This window comes from Myotis myotis, unplaced genomic scaffold (assembly GCF_014108235.1).
Source record: "Myotis myotis isolate mMyoMyo1 unplaced genomic scaffold, mMyoMyo1.p scaffold_m19_p_3, whole genome shotgun sequence".
Lineage (NCBI taxonomy): Eukaryota > Metazoa > Chordata > Mammalia > Chiroptera > Vespertilionidae > Myotis > Myotis myotis.
The window spans coordinates 15,859,951-15,884,134 of NW_023416335.1; the positions used below are offsets into that span (position 1 = coordinate 15,859,951).

Genomic DNA, 24,184 nt, shown 5'->3' on the forward strand with positions numbered 1-24,184 from the left:
TGGAACAGAATCAAGAGCATAGAAATAAACCCATGCAAATACTGTCAACTATTATTTGATAAGGGAGCCACAAACACTCAATGGAGAAGGGTAGTCTCTTCAATGAATGCATATCCATATGCAAAAGAATAAGAATGGATCCCTATCTTATACCACTCACAAAAATTAACTCTAAATGGATTAAAGACCTAAAGGTAAGACTTAAAGCCATAAAACTCCTAGAAGAAAACATAGGAAAAAACCTCCTTGACAATGGCATTGGCAAAAATGTTTTTGGATATGACATCAAAAGCACAAGTGGGAATACTCAAACTAAAATGCTTTTGCACAGCAAATAGAAACAACTGATAAAAGGAAAAGACAAACTGGAATGGGGAAAATATTTGCAAACCATTTATCTGATTAAGAGATTAATATAAAAAATACATAAGGGATACATACAACTCAATGGCACAAACACAGACTCTCTGAATAAAAAACAGGCAGAGAATTTTTAAAAAATATACTTTTATTGATTTCAGAGAGGTTGGGAGAGGGGAGAGAGATAGAAAGATCAATGATGAAAGAGAATCATTTGATTGGCTGCCTCCTGCCAGCCCCTATGGGGGATTGAGCCCCCAACCTGGGCATTTGCCTTTGACTGGAATTGAACCCAGGACCCTTCAGTCTGCAGGCCAATGCTCTGCCCCGAGCCAAACCAGCTAGGGCAACATGGAAATTCTTAAAAAAAAAGTAAAATAGAACCACCATATGATACAGCAATCCCACTTCTGAGTACGTATCTGAAAATGAAATCACTATCTCAAAGAAGTATCTGCATTACCATGTTCATTTTGGCATTCTTAACAATAGCCACCACATGGAAATAATCTACATGTCCATCCACAGATGAACTGATAAAGGAAATGTGGTATACTGCACATACAATGATATATTATCCAGCCATAAAAAGGTAATCCTTCCATTTTTGACAACACAGATTGATCTTGAGGGCATTCCTTCAAGCGAAATAAGTCAGAAAGAGAAAAGACAAATACCATTATGATCTCATATGTGGAATCTAAAAACATCCAACTCATAGAAACAGAGTAGAATGGTGGTTGTCAGAGCCTGAGGAGTGGGGGCAATGGGAAAATGTTGGTGAAGGTACAGACTTTCAGTTATAAGTTCTGAGGACCTAAGTTACACCATGGCAACTATAGTTAACAATACTGAATTGTAAACTTGAAAGTTGCTGTAAGAATAGAGCTTTAGCCCTTGCTGGTGTGGCTCAGTTGATTGGAGCATCATCCCATACACTGAAAGGTCAAGGGTTTGATTCCCAGTTAGGGCACATACCCAAGTTTCAGGTTTGATCCCTGACAGTCAGGGTATGTATGGGAGGAAACCAATCAATGTTTCCCTCTCACATCAGTGTTTTTCTCTCAACCCCCCTCCCTTCCTCTCTCTAAAACAATAAAATCAATAAAGACATATCCTCGAGAGAACTTTAATGTTCTCATTATAACAAAAAGTGATAATTAGGTGACGTAAAGAATGTGTTACCTAACCTCACTGTTGTAAATATTTTGCAATCTATAATAATAAAAGTGTAATATGCTAATTAGACCAGACGTCCTTCCAGATGACCTTCCGGATGAAGCCGGGGCTGCGAGGGAAGCCCAGGTCCCGGGTGCCAGAGGGAAGCCAGTGCTGGCAGCCAGGGGAAGGCAGGCCTACTTTGCATTGATCCTCTAGTAAAGTGGTTCTCAACCTTCTGGCCCTTTAAATACAGTTCCTCATGTTGTGACCCAACCATAAAATTATTTTTGTTGCTACTTCATAACTGTAATGTTGCTACTGTTATGAATCGTAATGTAAATATCTGATATGCAGGATGGTCTTAGGCGACCCCTGTAAAAGGGTTGTTCGACTGCCAAAGGGGTCGCGACCCACAGGTTGAGAACCGCTGCTCTAGTATTTTAATAAATCTGTAAAAAGGGGAAATTTTCTAACTCATACAAAAGGTAATGTATTAGTTTTCCATTGTTGCTGTAAAAAACTACCAGAAGTGAAATAAACACCCCCCCCCCCAAAAAAAACACACCAAACCCACGAAACTACCGGAAGTGTAGTGGATTTAAACAAACCAAATTCATTATCTTATAGTTATGTAGGTCATGAGCCCAATATGGGTCTCATTAGGCTAAAATCAAGGTATCATCTGGGTTTGCATTCCTTTCTCAAGCTCTAAGGGAGGATCTAGCTCATGCTGGCACAAGTCAGTTACTTGGAGGACTGACATTCCTTTCCTTGCTGGCTGCTAGCTAAAGGCTGTTCCCAAATTCTAGAAGTTACCTGCTTTCCTTGGCTCAGAACACCTTTCCTCCATCTTTAAAGCCAGCAAATGTAGGCTGAATCCCTCCCCCCCCCCCCCATACAGCTTTCAAAACAACTTACATTTTTCTTCAGCCTACCTGATGTATTAAAAAGCCCATCAACGCCAGGATGGCAGACACTGTGGTTTTCTCTATCTAGCCCTGCTGCTTGGAGGTTTAGACTTTATGGCCCAGGATCTGGTCCTTTTCTAGAGAGCACTGGCTCAATAAAACCTTCCTTTTTAAGAAAACTTTAACAGTGAAAGTTTTTGTTTAACATAAGATAGTGAATGGACCTGGATATCAGTAAGCCAATAAAGACAAGGGGAATGGGACAAAGAATAGTTTTTTCTAAGTATGTAAGATGATTTAGAATTATTAGGGAGATCACAGTCTACTCATTTGATTACTCTTTATACACACTATTCTAACACATATACTTTCAAAACATGCTCACACCAAACACCTTCAATCCACTTCACAAAAGGGAATAAGCCAAAGTGTCATCCAGTTATTGCAGTTAACTTTAGATCCACAATGTGAGTAATATGCTTTCATTTCCAACAGGTGTGGATATAGATCCATATAGTCAACATTAGGCAATAAATGGCTACAAAATTATCTACACCCAAAATACACTGATGGAGGAAAAATTAGGATAACTATAAATTCTGAAAAGTGAAGAACCACACAAAAATGGTCAGTGTTAAGTGGCCCTTATTTAGCACAAAGTATATTCTTTTAAAAAGAAGTAGCTAGAATTCTTTGCCCTCTAAATTCCAGAAGCTAGTAACCACAGCAAAACCTTGTTTAGACAATGGTTGTGATTAGCAATTTGTCTCCTGGCAACAAGCCTCTCAAACCTTTCCATCCCCATGGCCTTGCATTTAGAATGGCCCTTACCTATTCCAATTTGATACTATCAGTTTCTTCTCCCAAACTGCATTTAAAATATATCTTTACTATAAAAACTTGAATAATTTCACTTACCAGCTAGAAAGTGCTCAAAAGGAGGTATGTGGGAAAGGTAGAAGGCAATATATTTGTGCTTTGTGGCATACTTATCTCCCATTAAGTCTTTCCTTTTAAACTCCCATTCACATTAACTCTGGAAAAAATTAATTCCTTTCCTCAAGTTAATTTTGCAAAGCTGATCTTTGAAACTGATGGGGAAAATAAGACATTTTTGGAGGGGCTAGCAATCTGAATCTGTGCCAGTAATCTAATGTACATTCTTAATAGCCTGTAATTAATCACTGCCCCTTTCTCCACAATCTGGTCTTGCAAGACCTGTTTACCTAAGTACTGCCATTTTTACAGAGGCATAAACCATGAATACACAACCCCCGGAGGGGGTTATCAGCACTGGTGCTAGGCCAGGCCAACACAGGGGGCTTTTTGCAAAGCCTGGGAAAGGTCCGGAAGTTCCATCCATATTTGGGGGACAAAGAAACCAAAGGCGCCGTGGCCAGTTTGGCTCAGTGGATAGAGCGTCGGCCTGTGGACTGAAAGGTCCCAGGTTTGATTCTGGTCAAGAGCATGGACCTTGGTTGCGGGCACATCCCCAGTGGGAAGTGTGCAGGAGGCAGCTGATCGATGTTTCTCTCTCATCAATGTTTCTAACTATCTCTCTCCCTTCCTCTCTGTAAAATATCAGTAAAATATATATTAAAAAAAGAAAAAGAAACCAAAGGGTATAAAGGGAGAGCTTCCTCCATATTGGTTTGCTCAGGATTTGGAGAACTAACCCATGAGTCACTGTACTAGTACATGTGAAACATCTGAAAATAAGATACAGGTTTTTCCTGTATCTCCGGGTACTCCTGAGTATTTTCGGTCGCCTGGTAAATTATGTAACAAAACGAGGCCATAAGCAGAAAGGCTCTTTCTGACCAGATGTGAAATTTTAAGGCTTCTTGGATCGAAACAGAAAATGGACAAAGCACTTCAATACCCTGAATTTTTTTGTACAATTTTCCCCCAAACCACAGCCATATATGTCTGTGTCCTAAAGTATAAGAGAATATCATGAACTTCCCACCTGGAAACAGTGGGTTTCCTTTTTGACCTCTTTCCAGATTAAATCCGTATTTTAGAATCTCTTATACTAGTATGCCTTTCCCTTCAATATCAGTTGGAATGCTATTGACTTTGTTATAGGATAGTAAGAAGCTGGAAAAATTCCAAGGCAGGAGGAATAGGGAGACTGAGACAAGAAAATTAAACAAGGCCAAACAGTTTGGCAGCCTGCAGCCAGCTTGAAATAATAGCAAGGACACTTGAGAGTAAATGGTTAAAGTGTCTCCAAAGAATGCAGGAAAGGAGGGGGAAGAGAAGGGAGAGAGGAGGATGAATCTTAATACAACCAAAGAATGCAAAGCTTAAATCACCTTGAAAGTACTAAAAGACAACAGAGAGAGGAGGGAGAGGAAGGAAGAATGCAGTCTTAATCTCACCCCACTCCCTAAACAGAAAAGCCACCAGGTGCTTCTCACAAATTCTGGGAAAGCCACAACAAAGTAAAAGGGGGACCCTGAAAATTAATCTGTACCAAGATATTCAGTAGAGGAATTAAATCTATAGACAGAAAAGTACATAAGGCAGAAACGCCCACCTCACTCACTCCTCAGATTAGCTGAGAGAACTCATTGGCACTTTATGTCAGACTAGAGGCCCGGTGCACGAATTCATGCATGGGTGGGGTCTGGACTGGTGAGGGGGAGGGCCTGTGGGCGGCTGGGGCCACAGTGTATGTCATAGTGACCGGTCGTTCTGGTCGCTTGGCTTTTATATATATAGATAATAGATTTGCTTGCTTTGCTCCTTTAATAAATTTGCATGTTTTATTTTCTTAATAAATTACTTACTTAGTAAATGTGCTTTAACACAATGCAGTTATCTGGAGTCACTTGCTTGAATTCATTCATATGAGAAGACAAGAACCGAGATGGGGACAGCTCTCTCCCTTTGACTCAGGGAGCGGGCTGGAAACACCTCCCTGGTGTCTGTGAGAGGTGCCTGTAGCAACTTCAAGTATAGAAGAAACCCACTCAAACTGGCTTAAACATAAGTTAACTTTTTATAACAAGAAATTCTTTATCAGGGTTGATGATTTCATAGCTCAGATGCTAAGAATTCAGGTTTTTTTTCTACCTTTTTGTTCTGCTGTTCTCAGCTTTAGTGTACCCAAACATCATTAGTCTCTTCTTATTCCAAGAGTGCTATCAGTGGCTGCAGCAACAAGCTTCCTTGTTCACATCAAACTGGTTTTTCTTTCCCGAGCTCTTCCGCACCCAACACCCCAAGCCAATATGTTCTCAGAGTGTCACTTGGCCCAAACTGATTTGGCTCTGCCCACTCTTGAAATCATAAATAAAGTGAATAAAACTAACCATGCTCAGACTACTCACCAGGAATGGATGTAAATTGAGATGTCAAGTAGAAATTTAACCACAGCATCAAGCTGGGTACTGACAACTTTTGAAATGATGCCCTTTTATATATTTACTAGAGGCCGGATGCACGAAGATCCATACAAGAATAGGCTTTCCTTCCCCTGGCTGCTGGCACTGGCTTCCCTCAGGCACCCGGGACCCAGGCCTTCACTCTGGCCGCTGCCTTCCACCTTTGCTCTGGGCAAGAGCTGGCTTCCGCCTTCGCTCGGGGCTGGAGCCGCCTCCTGCCTTTGCACCTGGCTGGAGCCACCTCCCGCCCGCTCCGGCCAGCTCCATGGCCCTGGCCGGCACCTCCATCTTTGTGGCTATTGGCGCTGCCATCTCTGTCACAGAGTGATGGTTAATTTGAACATTATCATTTTATTAGTATAGATGATGTTTAAAGGTAAGTTATTATAAAACAAAAAAGGATCAAACTGATATAAATAAGGTAATGGACTTAATAATTCAGTTTCTCTTTTACCCATTAAGACCAGCTCAAGTTTCCTAATTCTTCACAGTATCTCTCAAGACTTTTAGGAAGAATAATCAATCCCTCATCTGTACACCTATATCTTTTTAAAAAAAATATATTTTATTGATTTTTACAGAGAGGAAGGGAGAGGGATAGAGAATCAGAAACATAGATGAGAGAGAAACATCGATCGGCTGCCTCCTGCACATCCCTAACTGGGGATGTGCCCGCAACCAAGAAACATGCCCTTGACCGGAATCGAACCTGGGACCCTTCAGTCCGCAGGCCAAAGCTCTATCCACTGAGCCAAACTGGTTAGGGCTGTACACCTATATCTTTATTATAACATTATATTTTGCTGAACATTTTCTCACTAGAATGTAAATTCTTTAAGGCCGAGGAGAAAACATTTTTCTCTAAGGATATCAAAAAGACAGTATTTTCCACCTGCAGTTGGGGATCTATGTATGAGAAGTGTCAACTGTAGAGGTGGTCAGTGCCCCAACCCCAATATTGTTCAAGGGTCAACTGTAACCTCTGAAATGGTAGGCACTCAATTGTTTAATGAATGATTGAATACATAGATTTGATTAATGTGTTCTTGCTGCTTTCACATTTAGTAAGTGGTAGATGGCATGTAGATAAGAAGTGGAGATTGGTATCTTTTTGTAGCAACTTTCTTTTGCTGAGACCACAGATTTATAAATTCCTCTAAGGGAAGTGATAAAAAGAAAAGCCAGAGGCAATCAATGTTATTAATACTTTCTTTTTTCATTCTATTACAGTGGGGCCTTGACTTACTTAACGAGTGTCCCAACTAACGAGTTTTTCAAGATACGAGCAGTCTCTGCCAATTTTTTGCTTTCAGTTGCGAGCTAAAATTCGGGTTAGGAGCCAGCTTCAGATACCCCACCGCTAGTTGGTGCAGCAAACCTCCCAGTGAACACTACAACATCAGCCCAGCATCACGTGTCTCACTCGTTCACTGTTGATTTGACATATGAGTAATTTGAGTTACGAGCTTTGTCACGGAATGAACTAACCTCGTAAGTCAAGGCCCCACTGTATTCTGTTAACCATTCTTTTTTTTTTTTTTTTAAGTATATTTTATTGATTTTCTACAGAGAGGAAGGGAGAGAGATAGAGAGTTAGAAACATTGATGAGAGAGAAACATCGATCAGCCGCCAACTGCACATCTCCCACTGGGGATGTGCTCGCAACCCAGGTACATGCCCTTGACCGGAATCGAACCTAGGACCTTTCAGTCCGCAGGCCGACGCTCTATCCACTGAGCCAAACCGGTTTCGGCCTGTTAACCATTCTTATTTTCCCTTTTGTTTTTCTTTTCTACCTGTGCCTTACTGCTTGCTTAAGGGAACTTCCTATCATTCATTTTTTTAACATATAAAATTAGGTTAGGTTAAATAAAAATTCAACCTAATTTAATAATTAAGTGCCCACTGTTTTGCCAGACTGTTTCATATTATGAACACAAAAACAAATAAAATGAAACTCACAATGTAGTAGGGAAATGAGACAAAACCAATGTATTGTGGTTAGTTCTATAAAACCAGTATAAAGTTCTATCGGAAACAAGTGAGTTTATCTAATTAGGCAAGAAATCAATGTATCCTATACCTGTTGGTCATTTAGAATGTCTAACATGTCTTGAATTGTTGGGTAGCTGTTCTAACTTTTCTGTTACATTCACAAGGAGAAATAACAGGTTGAAAATAAAATGTTGCATGGTGGCGATGGTGGTGGGGACATTATGAAGAACAACAAAATTATTAAATTCCTAAAAGAACCAAAATCAAGAAACAATGCCAAAAATTCATTTTTGATGATATTGTTATTTCTATATGAAAGGGGTAGGATAGAGCCACTCCATTTTACTTTTGCTCAAAACTGGGATTTTTAGATGAAAAGAATATACCATCAACTAATTCTATCATTCCCATAAGTTCTCCCCAAAAACCACTGAGTGGGACAACAGGTCTGAGTCAAGAGGAATTGATTCTAAAACAAAAAAGAAACCCCAAACATTTCAAAGTGAGTTCTAAGGATGGGTCCATCAACTTTTAAGATAAATGCAAATTGGTGAAGAAGGCAAGTTCAGATAATGAAAAAAAAGAAACTAAATTTTGTTCACAGAAATCCTATACCTATAAATACAAAATGTTTACCATGAGAACTTTGCATATGCTTTGATTCTTATCAAAATAACATAATGGAATGTGTCTTCCCAAAAAAGTGAAGGTGTACTTTTAAAAAATTAAGTGTCAAAAATAGTGCTTCTAGTGGAATAGCTCGAAATAGCCAGGTATTATCTTGCCTAATAAAAACATCAGCTCAGTCTCTCAAGGGTTAAGTCAAGAAAAAAAGTTCCTTTTTAAATATTTGAACTGCTGTTTTATATAGCAGGAGGCACAAAGAATCTACAAAATTGATGCTTAATGAATGTGCTGATGTATGCATTTGAAAAATTTATCAAGATTAAAAAGTTAAGAATGTCTGAAATCTGGCTAATCTTATAAAATAAAAGGCTAATATGCAAATCGACCGAATGGCAGAAAGACCCGGTTGCTATAATGTGCACTGACCACCAAGGGGCAGACGATCAACACAGGAGCTTCCCCCCCTGGTGGTCAGTGCGTACCCACAAGGGAAGCACTGCTCAGCCAGAAGCCGGGCTCATGGCTGGCGAGTGCAGTGACAGTGCTAAGGACCCCTCAGGGGGATGTTTGCCCTCTCCCGCTAAACTGGCAGGCAGATATTCCCTGAGGGGTCCCGGATTGTGCGAGGGCAAAGGCCAGGCTGAGGGACCCCTGGTGCACGAATGTCGTGCACCAGGCCTCTAGTTAATGTATAAAACTCACTAATCAAATCTCACATTTAGCTTTTGACTATCACAAAAGTCTGTAAGAAGGCAACAAAATAATGAATAAACAAAATCTGTACTTATTTTCTTAGTAATATTTATCAAACCTCAAATAGTAAAAATAACAAATTCATAGAAGACTTTATAGTAAAAACAAACAAAACGAAACCTCAAACTTCTTTAGGTCATAGTAACTTACCTTTTAGAAGTAAAACTGTTTTCCAGATCTTTATTATGAACCAGTTTTGTATCCCCAAATTGCCATGACGACTGTAGATCACACCTTATATCAAGCCGGCACTGGTTAAGAGTGTCCTGTATGAAACTATACTCTCTAGTATTGGTGAAACAAGATGACAAGTAAACTAAAGATAAAGAAAAGGGCAAGTGGTTTGTGTTTAAAATTACATCCTTGTACAATGACAATTATATATCTGATATAAGACTCAAAATAATCAAATACTTGAGATTTTTCCTTTCTTCTGCTTCTTCTGGGTTTATCATGTTACTAGAGGCCTGATGCACAAAATTTGTGCAAGGGTAGGCCTTCCTTCCCCTGGCTGCCAGCACCAGGGCTTCCCTCCAGCTGCTGGCACTTGGGACTTGGGCTTCCCCCGGCTACCAGCTGCTGGGAGCCGGCCCTGCCCTTCGCCCGCAACCGTCTTGGCCTGGCGCTGCCCATGTCTGCTGTCACTTCCCCCCTTCCCCTTGATTGATCACCCCGCTGGCCGCTGGCCTGGGCCTCCCTCTGTGGGGCTATCGTGGGGTGATGGCGGGCCCTCCTGACCAATCGCTTTGCATCCACCTTGGCTGGTCTGGCGCCAGTGTGTCATAGCATGGTCGCGTTCTGCTGTTTGGTCGATTTGTATATTACGCTTTTATTATTATAGATTCTTTTTCTAATTTCTTAAGGTAGAAGCTTAGATTACCTTCCCATTCTCTAATATAAGTATTTAGTGCTATAAATTTGTGAGCAATGCTCTGTCCTTCAAATTTTGATATGTTGCATTTTCATTTTTATTCAGTTTAATGTTATCTTTATTTTCTCTTGAAATCTCATGAATATTTAGAGATATGCTGTTTACTTTCCATGTGCTTGGAAACATTAATTTCAAGTTTGCATGTGGTCAGAGAACATGTATGTATGACTTCAATTCCTTTAAATGTGTTAAAATATGTTTCATGGCCCATCGTACTATCTTGAGTATCAAATGGCAGCTTAAAAAAATGTCTATTCTGTTGTTGGGTAATGTAAAAATGTCAATTAGACCCTGTTGGCTGACACTATTTAGTTCTATGTCTTTGCTGATTTTCTGTATAAGTAGTTCTATCAATTGTTGAGAGAGAAAAGCTAAAGTCTTTATAATTCTGGATTTGTCCCTTTCTCCTTTCAGTTCTATCAATTTTGCTTCATGTATTTTGAAGCTCTGTTGTTTGGTGAATACACATTTAGGATTGTTATTATTAGTGCTGTGACCCTTTCATTATTATGCAATATCTTTTCCCTGATCATTTTTGTCCCTCTGAAGTTTATTTTAACTGATATTAATATAGCCACTCCTGCTTTATTTTGATTGGTTGCAAGCCTTTATTTCTCCATGTATTTATTTTCAACTAAACTGTAGTACTGTATGTGAAATGGATTTGATAGTATATAGTTGGTTCACATTTTTTTAAAATTCTTTATTAGTTAAGGTATTACAAATGTGTCCTCATCCCCTCCCGCATTAAGTCCCCATCCTCCCCCCCCCCCACCCATGCTCTCATCCCCCTGTTGTCCATGTCCATTGGTTTGGCTTATATGCATGCATACAAGTCCTTTGGTTGATCTCTTCCCCTTGCCCACTCCCTCCCCTACTTTCCCTCTGGGGATTAATAGTCTGATCTATTTCTCTGTTTTTGGATCTGTCCAAAAACAGATCCTGTTTCTCTGTCTTTGGATCTGTCCCTGTTCATCAGTCTATGTTGTTCTCTATACTGCACAAATGAGTGAAATCATGAGGTATTTATCTTTCTCTGACTGGCTTATTTCACTTAGCATAATGCTCTCCAGTTCCATCCATGCTGTTGCAAAAGGCAAGTGTTCCTTCTTTTTTACCGCAGTGTAGTATTCCATTGTGTAGAGGTACCACAGTTTTTTAATCCACTCATCTGTTGATGGGCACTTAGGCTGTTTCCAAATCCTAGCTATGGTGAATTGTGCTGCTATGAACCTAGGAGTGCATATATCCTTTCTGATTGGTGTTTCTGGCTTCTTGGGATATATTCCTAGAAGTGGGATCACTGGGTCAAATGGGAGTTCCATTTTCAGTTTTTAGAGGAAGCTCCATACTGTTCTCCACAGTGACTGCACCAGTCTGCATTCCCACCAGCAGTGCAGAAGGGTTCCTTTTTCTCCACATCCTCTCTAGCACTTGTTGTTTGTTGATTTGTTGATGATAGCCATTCTGACAGGTGTGAGATGATACCGCATTGTCGTTTTGATTTGCATCTCTCGTATAATTAGTGACTTTGAGCATGTTTTCATATGTCTTTCGGCCTTCTGTATGTCCTCTTTCGGAAAGTGTCTATCTAGGTCCGTTGACCATTTTTTGATTGGATTGTTTATCTTTCTATTGTTAAGTTTCCTGAGTTCCCTGTAAATGTTGGAGATTAAACCCTTATCGGTGGCCGAAACCGGTTTGGCTCAGTGGATAGAGCGTCGGCCTGCGGACTGAAGGGTCCCGGGTTCGATTCCGGTCAAGGGCATGTACCTGGGTTGCGGGCACATCCCCGGTAGGAGATGTGCAGGAGGCAGCTGATCGATGTTTCTCTCTCATTGATGTTTCTAACTCTCTCTCTCTCTCTCTCTCTCTCTCTTCCTCTCTGTAGAAAATCAATAAAATATATAGAAAAAAAAAACAAAAACAAAAAAACCCTTATCGGTGATATCATTGGCAAATATGTTCTCCCATGCAGTGGGTCTTCTTGTTGTTTTGTTGATGGTTTCCTTTGCTGTGCAAAAGCTTTTTATTTTGATGTAGTCCCATTTATTTTCTCTTTAGTTTCCATTGCCCTAGGAGCATTATCAGAGAAGAAATTCCTTTGGCATATGTTTGCAATTTCGCTGCCTGTGGATTCCTCTAGTATTTTTATGGTTTCCCGTCTTACGTTTAAGTCTTTTATCCATTTTGAGTTTATTTTTGTGTATGGTGTGAGTTGGTGGTCTAGTTTCATCCTTTTGCATGTATCTGTCCAATTTTCCCAACACCATTTATTGAAGAGACTGTCTTGACTCCATTGTATGCTCTTGCCTTTTTTGTCGAATATTAATTGGGCATAGTGGTTTGGGTCGATTTCTGGGTTTTCTATTCTATTCCAATTGATCTATATGTCTGTTCTTGTGCCAGTACCAAGCTGTGTTAAGTACAGTGGCTTTGTAATACAGTTTGATATCTGGTATTGACATCCCACCTACTTTGTTCTTCTTTCTCAGGATTGCTGCAGCTATCCGAGGTCTTTTTTTTATTCCAGATGAATTTTTGGAATGTTCGTTCTAGATCTGTGAAATATGCTGTTGGTAATTTAATGGGGATTGCATTGAATCTATGGATTGCTTTGGGTAGTATGGACATTTTAATGATGTTGATTCTACCAATCCATGAATATGGTATGTTCTTCCATCTGTTTATGTCTTCCTCTATCTCTTTTTTTCAGTGTCCTGTAGTTTTTCGCATATAAGTCTTTTACCTCCTTAGTTAAGTTTATTCCTAGGTAGCTTAATTTTTTTGATGCAATGGTAAATGGGATTGCTTTTTTAGTCTCACTTTCTGTAAGTTCACTATTGGTGTAAAGAAATGCCATAGATTTCTTGGTATTAATTTTGTATCCTGCTACATTGTCAAATTCATTTATTAAGTCTAATAATTTTTTGATGGAGTCTTTAGGGTTCTCTATGTACAGTATCCTGTCATTTGCAAATAAGGACAGTTTTACTTCTTTTCCAATTTGGATGCCTTTTATTTCTTCTTCTTGTCTGATCGCAATGGCTAGTACTTCCAGTACTATGTTGAACAGGAGTGGTGAGAAGGGGCATCCCTGTCTTGTTTCTGTTCTTAGTGGAAATGGTTTTAGTTTTTGCTTATTGATTATGATGTTGGCTGTGGGTTTGTCATATATGGCTTTTATTATGTTCAGGTATGATCCTTCTATTCCTATCTTGCTGAGAGTTTTTATCAAAAATGGGTGTTGGATTTTGTCAAATGCTTTTTCAGCATCAATTGATATGAATATGTGGTTTTTATCTCTCAATTTGTTTATGTGATGTATTATGTTTATTGATTTGCAGATATTGAACCATCCTTGCAGCCCTGGGATGAATCCTATTTTGTCATGGTGTATGATCTTTTTGATGTACTGCTGGATTCGATTTGCTAAGATTTTGTTGAGGATTTTGGCATCTATGTTCATGAGGGATATCGGCCTGTAATTCTCTTTCATTGTGTTGTCTTTATCTGGTTTGGAATTAGGGTGATGCTGGCTTCATAGAACGAGCTTGGAAGTGTTCCTTCCTCTTGAATTTTTTGGAATAGTCTGAGGTGGATAAGTTTTAGTTCTTCCTTGGATGTTTGGTAAAACTCCCCTGTGAAGCCGTCTGGCCCTGGGCTTTTGTTTGCTGAAAGCTTTTTGATGACTGCTTCACTTTCTTCCATAGTTATTGGCCTATTGAGATTTTTAGATTCTTCCTGATTAAGTTTTGGAAGGTTGCATTTTTCTAGGAATATGTCCATTTCCTCCAGGTTGTCTAGTGTGTTGGAGTAGAGTTGTTCATAGTATTTTCTAACAATCCTTTGTATTTCTGTGGGGTCTGTTGTTATTTCTCCTCTTTCATTTCTGATTTTGTTTATTTGGGTCCTCTCTCTTTGTTTCTTGGTGAGCCTGGCTAGAGGTTCATCAATCTTGTTTATCCTTTCAAAGAACCAGCTCTTCGTTTTGTTGATCTTTTGTATTGTTTTTTTGGTCTCTATGTCGTTTAACTCTGCTCTGATCTTTATTATTTCCTTCCTTCTGCTTACACTGGGCTTTTCTTGTTGCTCTCTAACTCTTTGAATTGTAGGGTTAGGTGATTTATTCTCATTGTTTCTTGTTTCTTGCAATAGGCTTGTAGAGCTACGAACTTCCCTCTCAAAACTGCTTTCGCTGTGTCCCATAGGTTTTGGATTGTTGTGTTTTCATTGTCGTTTGTTGCCATGATGTTTTTTAGTTCTTCTTTGATCTCTTTGGTAACCCAGTCATTGTTTAATAGCATGCTATTTAGTCTCCGTGTGTTTGATTTTTTTGGATTGTTTTTATTGTAGTTGATTTCCAGTTTTATGCCATTGTGATCTGAGAAGATGCTGATATTATTTCAATTTTCTTGAATTTGAAGAGACTTTGTCTGTGACCCAATATATGGTCTATCTTTGAAAATGACCCATGTGCACTTGAGAAGAATGTATATTCTGTGGCTTTGGGGTGAAATGTTCTGAAGAGGTCAATTAATTCTATCTGATCTAGTGAGTCATTTAGGATTGATGTTTCTTTGCTGATTTTTTGTTTAAAGGATTTGTCCAATGGTGATAATGAGGTGTTAAAGTCCCCTACTATGATTGTATTGCTGTCAATCTCTCCCTTGATCTCCTCCAAAAGATTTCTTATGTATTTGGGTGCTCCTATATTGGGTGCGTATATGTTTACCAGAGTTATTACTTCTTGTTGTATTGCTCCCTTTAGTATTATGAAATGGCCTTCTTTATCTCTTTTTATGTCCTTCAATTTGAGATCTAATTTGTCAGATATAAGTATTGCTACCCCGGCTTTTTTTTCATTTCCATTCGCCTGAAAAACCTTTTTCCATCCCTTCACCATCAATCTGTGTGTGTCTTTTTTTCTGAGGTGGGTTTCCTGTAGACAGCAGATATATGGGTCATGTTTTCTTATCCATTCAGTTACCCTATGTCTTTTGATTGGGGCATTTAATCCAATTACATTTAAAGTTATTATTGATAGATACTTGTTAGTCACCATTTTTATTCTTTACCCCTGTGTTCCTTCTTTGTTTCCTTTTTTTTTTTTTTTTTTTTTTACAGCAGACCCTTTAGCATTTCTTGCATTGCTGGTTTGGTGGTAATAAACTCCCGAAGTCCTTTTTTGTCTGTGAAGCACCTGATTTCACCCTCAATTTTGATTGACAGCCTTGCTGGGTACAGTATTCTTGGATTCAGACCCTTCCTTTGCATGGCTTTATATATTTCATTCCATTCCCTTCTTGCCTGATGTGTTTCTGTTGAGAAATCAGTCGCTAGTCTGATGGGGGCTCCTTTGCAGGCGACTTTCTGTCTCTCTCTGGCTGCTTTTAAGATTCTTGCTTTGTCGCTGGTGTTTGCCAATTTAATTATAATGTGCCTTGGCATCGGTCTTTTGGGGTTCATTTTTTTTGGGACTCTGTGAGCTTCTTGGATTTGTGTGAGTTTTTTCTTCCCTATATCAGGGAAGTTTTCTGTCATTTTTTTCAAACAGGTTTTCTGTTCCTTGCTCAGTTTCCTTTCCTTCTGGCACCCCTATTATGCGGATGTTGTTTCGTTTCATGTTGTCCCAAAGTTCTCTTAGGCTCTCCTCCTGCTTTTTAATTTATTTTTTTCTAGAAGCTGCTCTGTTTGGGTATTTTTTCCTACCTTGTCTTCTAGCTCACTGATGCGGTCCTCTGCTTCTTCTAGTCTACTGTTGATGCTTTCTATTGTGTTCTTTATAGCAATGATGTCATTTTTCATTTCTTCTTGGTTTTTCTTCATTTCCTCTTGGTTCTTACACATATTATTGAATTTGTCTTCCATTCTTTTCATCCACCTTATGACCATTTCTCTGAATTCTTTCTCTGACAGGTTGCTTGCCTCTATTGCCTCCATTTTCATTTACTTCCTTTTCTGGTGATGCCTGTTTTTCTTTCATATACGGGCTGGTTCTTGGTCTCCCCATGATCGCTCTTCTCCAGGTGTTTGGTTATGTAGTTCTCTCTCTGCTTCAGGTGAAATCTGACCTTTCCATGAGAAGAAGCAGGGCTCCACGGAGTCGCGCTGTCCAAGATCTGGTGTTTCCGGGTTAGCAGCCGATCTCTGGATGCCGGGTCTTTGGATGTATACACTTCCAATAACAGTCACTCAAGATGGCGCAGTTTCCGCGGCTGAGCCGGCGCTCCGGGACAGATTCCAGCCCCAGTCTCCAACTGTCCCCTTTCTCCGGGAGTCCTCCACCTTTCCCGGCTGCAAACTGTCTCCCAGCTAAATATCCTCTACTTATTTGGTCTGTATGTTACCCGCTTCAGCTGCTCACCCTTCGGTTCACATTTTTTTAATCCACTGTGTCAACCTCTGTCTTTAGTGTATTTAGATAATTTACATTTAATATAATTAATAGGTTAAGGCTTAAACCTGCCACTTAACTGTTTATTTTTCTCTCAGCTATTTAATTTTCTATTTCATTTTCCTGCATTCCTGTGGGTTACTTGAACATTTTAAAATTCCATTTTTATTAAAAAGTTTTAATTCTGATTCACATGAAGTTGTAATATATAGGGAAGAAAGATCCTATTAGCCCATTTACCCAGTTTCCTCTAATGGTAACATCTTGCTTCATAATTGTCTTAAATACTTCCTCTATATTCACTGAGAATGTCAGAAAATGTTGTAATTTTTTATCCAAATGTCAAACATAATAAAAAACCTCAAGAAGAGCCTGGCTGGCAAGGCTCAGTGGCTGAGCATAGACTTATGAACCAGGAGGTCATGGCTCGATTCCTGGTCAAGGCACATGCCTGGTTTGCAGGCTCGATCCCCATTGTGGGGTGTGCAGAAGGCAGCCGATCAGTGATCCTCTCTCATCATTAATGTTTCTATTTCTCTCCCCCTTCCTCTCTGAAATCAATAAAATATATTTTTAAAAAAAGAAACCTCAAGAGGAGAATGATCTTTAATAATAAAAGCATAATATGCTAATTAGACCGGACAGCCAACCTTCCAGACGTCCTTCCGCACGAAGCCAGGGCTTCGAGGGCCAAGGCTGTGAGGGCCAAGCCCCTTGCATGAATTTTGTGCATCAGGACTCTAGTCTACTATATTTCTTTATATTTTTATTCTTTCTATTATTCTCCCTTTGTTCTTAATGTTCAAAGGTTCTTTCTTTTGTCATTTTCTGTTTAGAGAACTTTGTTTAGCCACTCTTTTAGGATGGATCTGCTAATGAAAAATTCTCAGTTTTACTTTTTCGGAGAGTGTCTATTTCCCTTCTACTCCTGAAGGATATTTTTTGCTGGGTACAAAATGCTGGGTTGACAGTTTTTATTCCTGCACTTGAAAAATGTTGAGCCATTTCCTCTGGGCTCCGTAACTTCTAATGAGAAATCTACTGTCAGTCAAATAATTTTTCTCCTATAGATAACATGTGGTTTCTCCTAAGTTTCAAGATTTTTTTCTGTACTTAGTTTTCAGAAGTTTGATTATGATGTACCTTGACATGGACTTCTTTGGGTTTATCCTGTTTAGGGTTTATTTATCTTTCTGAATGTAGTTTTATGCCTTTTGCCAAATTTGGGATATTTTCAGCCAATATTTCTTCAAATATTTTTTCAGCTCCACAGTTTCTCTTCTACTTCTGCGACGTCAAAGATAAAGATATTAGATCTTTTATTTTTATTCCACAGCTCCCTATTGATGTTAAATTTTTCCATTTTCTCTATATTGTTTAGGCTGGATAATTCCTATTGCTATATATTCAAATTTGCTGATTCTTTCCAATGTCTTTGCAATTTTTCTCTGGACCCCATGCAAGTAAGTTTTTATATAAATTATTGTATTTTTCAGTTCCAAACTTATACTTGGTTCCTTATTACATTTTCCATTTCTTCACTGATTTTCTATTTTTTAAATTTGCTTCAAGAGTGCTTATACTTGCTTGTTGAAACATAATTATGATGGCTGCTTTAAAAGTTGTGTCAGATAATTCAAATATTTGTTTCATCATTGCTGGCTTCTGTTGATGATCTTTTCTCATTGAAGTTGAGATTTTCCTGGGTGGTGGTAAGATAAGTAATTTTTAAATTACACTTTGGCCCTGGCCAGTGTGGCTCAGTTGGAGCATCATCCCGTACACCAGGTCACAGTGTTCGATTCCTGGTCAGGACACATACCTAGGTTGTGGGTTTGGTTCTCAGTTGGGGCACATACAAGGGACAACCAATGATGTTTCTCAAATCAATGTTTCTTCTCCCTTCTTCTCTCTAAATAATCAATAAACATATCCTCGGGGTGAGGATTAAAAAAATTACATTTTGGTCATTTTAGTATTTTCAAGAGACTCTGGATTACATTTAATCTTGTTTTAACAAGCCTCTACTAAAACTGAACTGGTAGAATAAAGTGTGCCAATAGGGAAAGTGGAGGGTGCTGAATCTTCACGATCAGGCAGGGTTCAAGTCCTGGCTTTATCAAAAAATGGGCAAAGGACCTAAATAGACACCTTTCAAAAGAGGACATTCAGAAAGCCAAGAGACATATGAAAACATGCTCAAAGTCACTAATCATCCGAGAGATGCAAATCAAAACAACAATGAGGTACCATCTCACACCTGTCAGACTGGCTATCATCAACAAATCAACAAACGACAAGTGCTGGAGAGGATGTGGAGAAAAAGGAACACTTGTGCACTGCTGGTGGGAATGCAGACTGGTGCAGCCACTATGGAAGACAGTATGGACTTTCCTCAAAAAACTGAAAATGGAACTCCCATTTGACCCTGTGATCCCACTTCTAGGAATATATCCCAAGAAACCAGAAACACCAATCAGAAAGGATATATGCACCCCTATGTTCATAGCAGCACAATTCACCATAGCTAAGATCTGGAAACAGCCTAAGTGCCCATCAGTAGATGAATGGATTAGAAAACTGTGGTACATCTACACGATTGAATACTATGCTGCTCTAAAAAGGAAGGAACTCTTACCATTTGCAACGTCATGGATGGAACTGGAGAGCATTATGCTAAGTGAAATAAGCCAGTCAATGAAGGAAAAATACCACATGATCTCACTCATTCATGGATAATAGAGACCATTATAAACTTTTGAACAATAATAGATACAGAGGCAGAGCTGCCTCAAACAGATTGTCAAACTGCAGCAGGAAGGCCGGGGAGGGTTGGGGGGCAGGAGGGAGGGGGGTAAGAGATCAACTAAAGGACTTGTATGCATGCATATAAGCATAACCAATGGACATAAGACACTGGGGGATAGGGGAGGCTAGGGGACTGTCTAGGGCGGGGGGATAAAATGGACACATATGTAATACCCTTTGTAATACTTTAAGCAATAAAAAAAAAAAAAAAAAGTCCTGGCTTTCCAAAGGGTCTCTACTGATGCCCTGGGGGGATGCCCTGTTAACATGACAAAGTTTTAGAAGTCCACTTTTTTACTCAGCCTCCACTGACACTGTTGGAGGCAGACAGTTGCCTTGTTGTTGGTGGGTGTAATAGGAATTTCTAAGTTCCCTGCTTGGTCTTCATGGACTCTATCTAGTCCCAGTGAGGAGCGATTCATCACCACAGGGCAGGGTAGAAATCCACTGACACTGCAAGGGCAGGGGATGGCAGAGAGGAGAACTTGTTACTGCCACAAAGGGGACAGACATAGGTGGAAGTTTATGCCTCTCATTACCTTTGCTGACAAAGGTATAGGGGCTAAGCTTCCCCCGCCCACCTAGTAATTTGCAGGAGTAGGGTGTTTATTGTCAAATAGGCTTCTACCTTCCTAGGATGTCCCTTTCCCAGTCCTTGGCAACAGAGAACAAACTTTTCTTGGGACTTTTTGGGTCTGTGATAATTGGCATTCCTGAGTTGTGTGCCTACCATCTGAAACATGGAGGAAATAAAAAGAAAATCCAGAGAACTTACTGCTATGTCATTCCTTGAGTCTCAGGGTCCCTAGCCAGTTTGTCATCTTCTCTCCACCTTTTGAAGTCTTCTTATGTTTGTTTTATTTATGATGTCCAGCATTTTTAGGTGTACTTAGTAGGAGGGACAGGAGACATGTCTATTCCATTTTGTGTACATGTGTGTTTAAGGCACTAGAGGCCTGATTTAAGCTAATTTTATAGTCAAAATAGAAGATAAACATAAACTAAGAAGCAGAGAAATGCAGTAATAGTTATGAAATAAACCCATCTATCATAGAAATATTATTACCTTTCCCAGCTGCCCTCCTAATCTTGGGAATGGTAAATTTCTTCAAAGGATTGTCTTCTACACCAGTAATCAATAAAGATTCACTGGCTGAGTTCATTTTCCACAGTGTCTTGTGTTTAGCAATCTCGTTCATTTCCATTTTTTTTGTGGCCTAAAATCAACCCAAAGTTATTAAGCAAAAAGTCAATACATTTATGAGGCAACAGCAGTAAAATCATTTAAAAGTTCTTACATGGAATTAAATAAAGCTATATTCTTGGACACACTGATAATAGGTTTCAATCTGAATTTGCCAGGTTAAATATTTATTTTGTAGTTTCTAATAGACTTTTCTCTTGTAACTCATGTAATTGTAATTGGGTAATAAAAAGCCTCTGTGTTACTGAAAGCTTAATAACTACAAAACACCATTTTTTTTTTTTACTAACATTTGGTAAAATTTCTTGCCAAATCCTCTACTTCTTACATTTTTTACCTCTGTGAATAGACAATAATCTCTAAATCAGAATCTCTGACTTTGGAAGAATTTATGAAAGTTGTAAACCAATTATTAGATGGCTAACACAAGTGATGGCCTAAAACAGTTACTCATTGACTGTTGTTCCTAAGTATCACTCTACAAATGGTTTAAGACATCATATATTGTCAATCTAGTAACAAATTCCTTTGCTTCCCTCCTCACTTCTTTCCCCAAACCCTCTCTCTCCTTCCCCACAATGAATTCACTTAAGGAATTCACTTAATTTGATTCTTAACCTTTCAAGTAGAATTCATATTGGATATCAAAGGAAAGCTATGGAGCCCACCACGTTATGTGTGAACATGTATTTTTCATACCATTTCATAAGCTAGTTAGTTCATGGGCCTCCTGATATCTATCAGCTGCTTAGCTCAAACATTACATCACAATCCAAAGTAAGAGGTGCCAAAATTCCACAGAAAGATCACAAAGGATAAGATTCTACTGAAAGTTCATGAAGGATTTTCCCCCTAATCCACCCTCCTCCTCCCTTTATGAAAGGTGAGGTTGCACTATCCCAATCAATCGTGGATCAGAACAGAAATAGACATCTCTAGGAAGAGAAGAAAATCAGTCTTTCATCGAGCCACATTGATAGACTCTTGTGGGGCTGACTTTTAATAAGAATATACTTAAAAATCTACCAGCTTCAGAGAGAGCTACCAAGACTGTCATAGTCACCTGGTAGTTTTATAAGGGGAAAGAGGGAGAATAATTTATTAAAATGACTTAGATGACAAAAAACTCTTCAACTAATCATGATCTATGCCTACCGCACACAAAGGTATACAATCATCAGTTGAAAATACTTTACTTGAAGAGCTACATGCTATAACAATCTTTAATATTGCTTTTAAATACAATTAAATTATATTTTCAGTAAAGGTGAATTATTTCAGATGTATGGTTTTTAATGTTTCTCTAATAGTAATAAAGACTTAAGGAATTCACTTAATTTGTTCAGAAACACTACCTCAAGTTAAGAATAAAACAAGGACACACATTATCACCGCTTCCTTTTAACAGTATGTGAGAGGTGCTCACAATGGCAGAAGAAATAAAAAGTATAAAGGAACTAAAAAGCTAATGGGAAAAGGAAAATGGCTTAGGAACTTCTAGGAGTGAGAGAGTGTCCCAGCTTGTAAAAGAAAGTTTAGACTTAAATACTATAGACAGATTAAGAATAAATTTTACTTAGAAAGGCAAAAAAAAATAAAATAAAAAATAAAAAATCAGGTTATAATATTAGGCGAAATACCGAACTTCTCTGAGACTAATAATAGAATCAAGTATCTCACATGGATACAGGACCTGGTCACAGTTAACTACACACAACCATTAGTGTAACTCTGAAGCCTATACTATGGAATCAAGTTATAGTTTGTCAAGAAGCACAGTATTGTAGAGTTAACTAGGTGAGAAGGCAAGTGTGGTTGGTTCTAACTCTAGCCCTGCAAACCAAATTAAACTTGGAGAAGTCACTAACTTAATGTACAGTGATTACTCTGTGTGCATTATTCAGAGACTAATTGGTGGCAAAGGAATAAATACCTTTTATGTCAAATAGCGAAGTTGAAAGACTTTATACTCTCAAAGTCTATTTTAAAAGAATATTTGTACCGAGATTCCTAAGTCTATCATTAAAAACTAAAGACCTGAATACTTGAGACTTTTGGTAATAGATTAGAGATTACTAAATTAACCTGTAAAATCTTTTATCTAGTTACTATAAGAATCTTTAATAAGAGTACATTGTAAATAGAAATAAAAACAAAACAGTACTTGGTATTTCAATTGAACTTAAGAGTCCTATTAATAAGACTTAACTACTATCAGTTATGAAAAGGTTTTCTAATATAAGGCAACTTAGGATGACTGTAGATACATGAAGCATTATAGAGAAAGTTTTTTTCAGTCCTTTTTCAAATGTTTCCATTAATCAGCTTGTTAACTTACCTTTAACATCTCTATAAATGTGCTCTCTCTCTTTTGAACAAAAAGAAACAATGCCTCAGTTTCCGGATTTCCTGGCAAATAATACTGTTATGTTTTACCTTGTATTTAGTATTACCTTTTATTTGTGCCATAGAATACTGACTTTCCATTTATTTTCCATCCCCAAATATACTTAAGTGAAAAGTAAGTCTATTATTAAATTAAATTACTAAAATATTTTTGTAATTATGGTATGCAGATATGACAAAAATCATTCCTCTTCTAGTAACCTCAGGAAAGAATTCCTGAAGAATAAATGATGAGTAAATAATGTCCTTGGAACTTTAGTCACAAACACATAAATTCTGAGTTCTTGAGAGTTCTAAATACTTGAGACTAAGATTACTTCTAATAAACCAAAGGGTAAATCAGATCATACATATGATAAACTAAATATACACTTAGTGAGATTAAGCCCACTAAGTGTATATTTATTTTATGTATATATATTTTAGTCCACATTTTTATTGGACAAATAAGGGGTTGGCAGAGTATAGCTTGTGGACCAAATCCAGCCCCCTACCATTTTTGTAGGGCCCATAAGATAAGTGATTGGAAAAAAATCAGGAATAATATTTAATGTCACCTAAAAATTACATAATATTCGAGGGTCCATAGTTAATGGAACACAGACAGACCTATTCATTTATCTACTGTCTATGGATGCTTTCTATTATAAAGAGTAAAACTGAATAAATGTGACACAGACACTATGGCCCACAAAGATTAAAATATTTTCTATCTAGCCTTTTACAGAAAGTTTGCCAACTCCTGCTATAGATGAAGCAACTAAGTGTCAAAGAGTTGAAACAATAAATGTAGGTCTCATGATATCCATTTCAGGGATTTCTCCTCCTACATGCCCCGCTGTTGCAATGATCTCTACACTATATTCTGAATTTCATCCCTACCCATTTTGCTTCTCTCTATCCTGCTCAACAGCATTTAAATAGGCTCAAACCTGATCATTTAAAAAACAAAATAAACAAAACCTGCCAGGGTCGTATTTAATTTCCACCATCACTACTCTACCTAAACAACAATCTTCAGTCATCCATGTCCACAACAGTCTCTCTCTCACTCACATTAGTACATTTCTGGTTTAGAACTTACTTGGCCTCTCTACATTTGATACTTGACCAATCAGCTCTTCCTGAGTTTTGTGACTTCATAATCCTGACTTACAGCCACTTCTCAAGTAGTACTTTCTTAGTATTTTGATAATTCATCTTTCTTTAACTGGCCTTTATTACTGTTATAATTATTTTTT

At 38.4% G+C, this 24,184-nt stretch overlaps 1 protein-coding gene across 1 annotated transcript in view; it reads right to left on the bottom strand.

Annotated features, from left to right (window-relative positions):
• TEX15 (testis expressed 15, meiosis and synapsis associated) overlaps positions 1 to 20,538 on the bottom strand; it is a 64,211-nt gene extending 43,673 nt beyond the window's left edge. The window contains exons 1-2 of the mRNA XM_036300077.1: positions 20,400 to 20,538; positions 9,348 to 9,513 (exon numbers count right to left, since the gene is read on the bottom strand). Coding sequence (XP_036155970.1) covers positions 9,348 to 9,513; positions 20,400 to 20,538 — 305 coding nt within the window. The remainder of the gene's footprint in view (positions 1 to 9,347; positions 9,514 to 20,399) is intronic.
• Between the last annotated feature and the right edge of the window lie 3,646 nt (positions 20,539 to 24,184).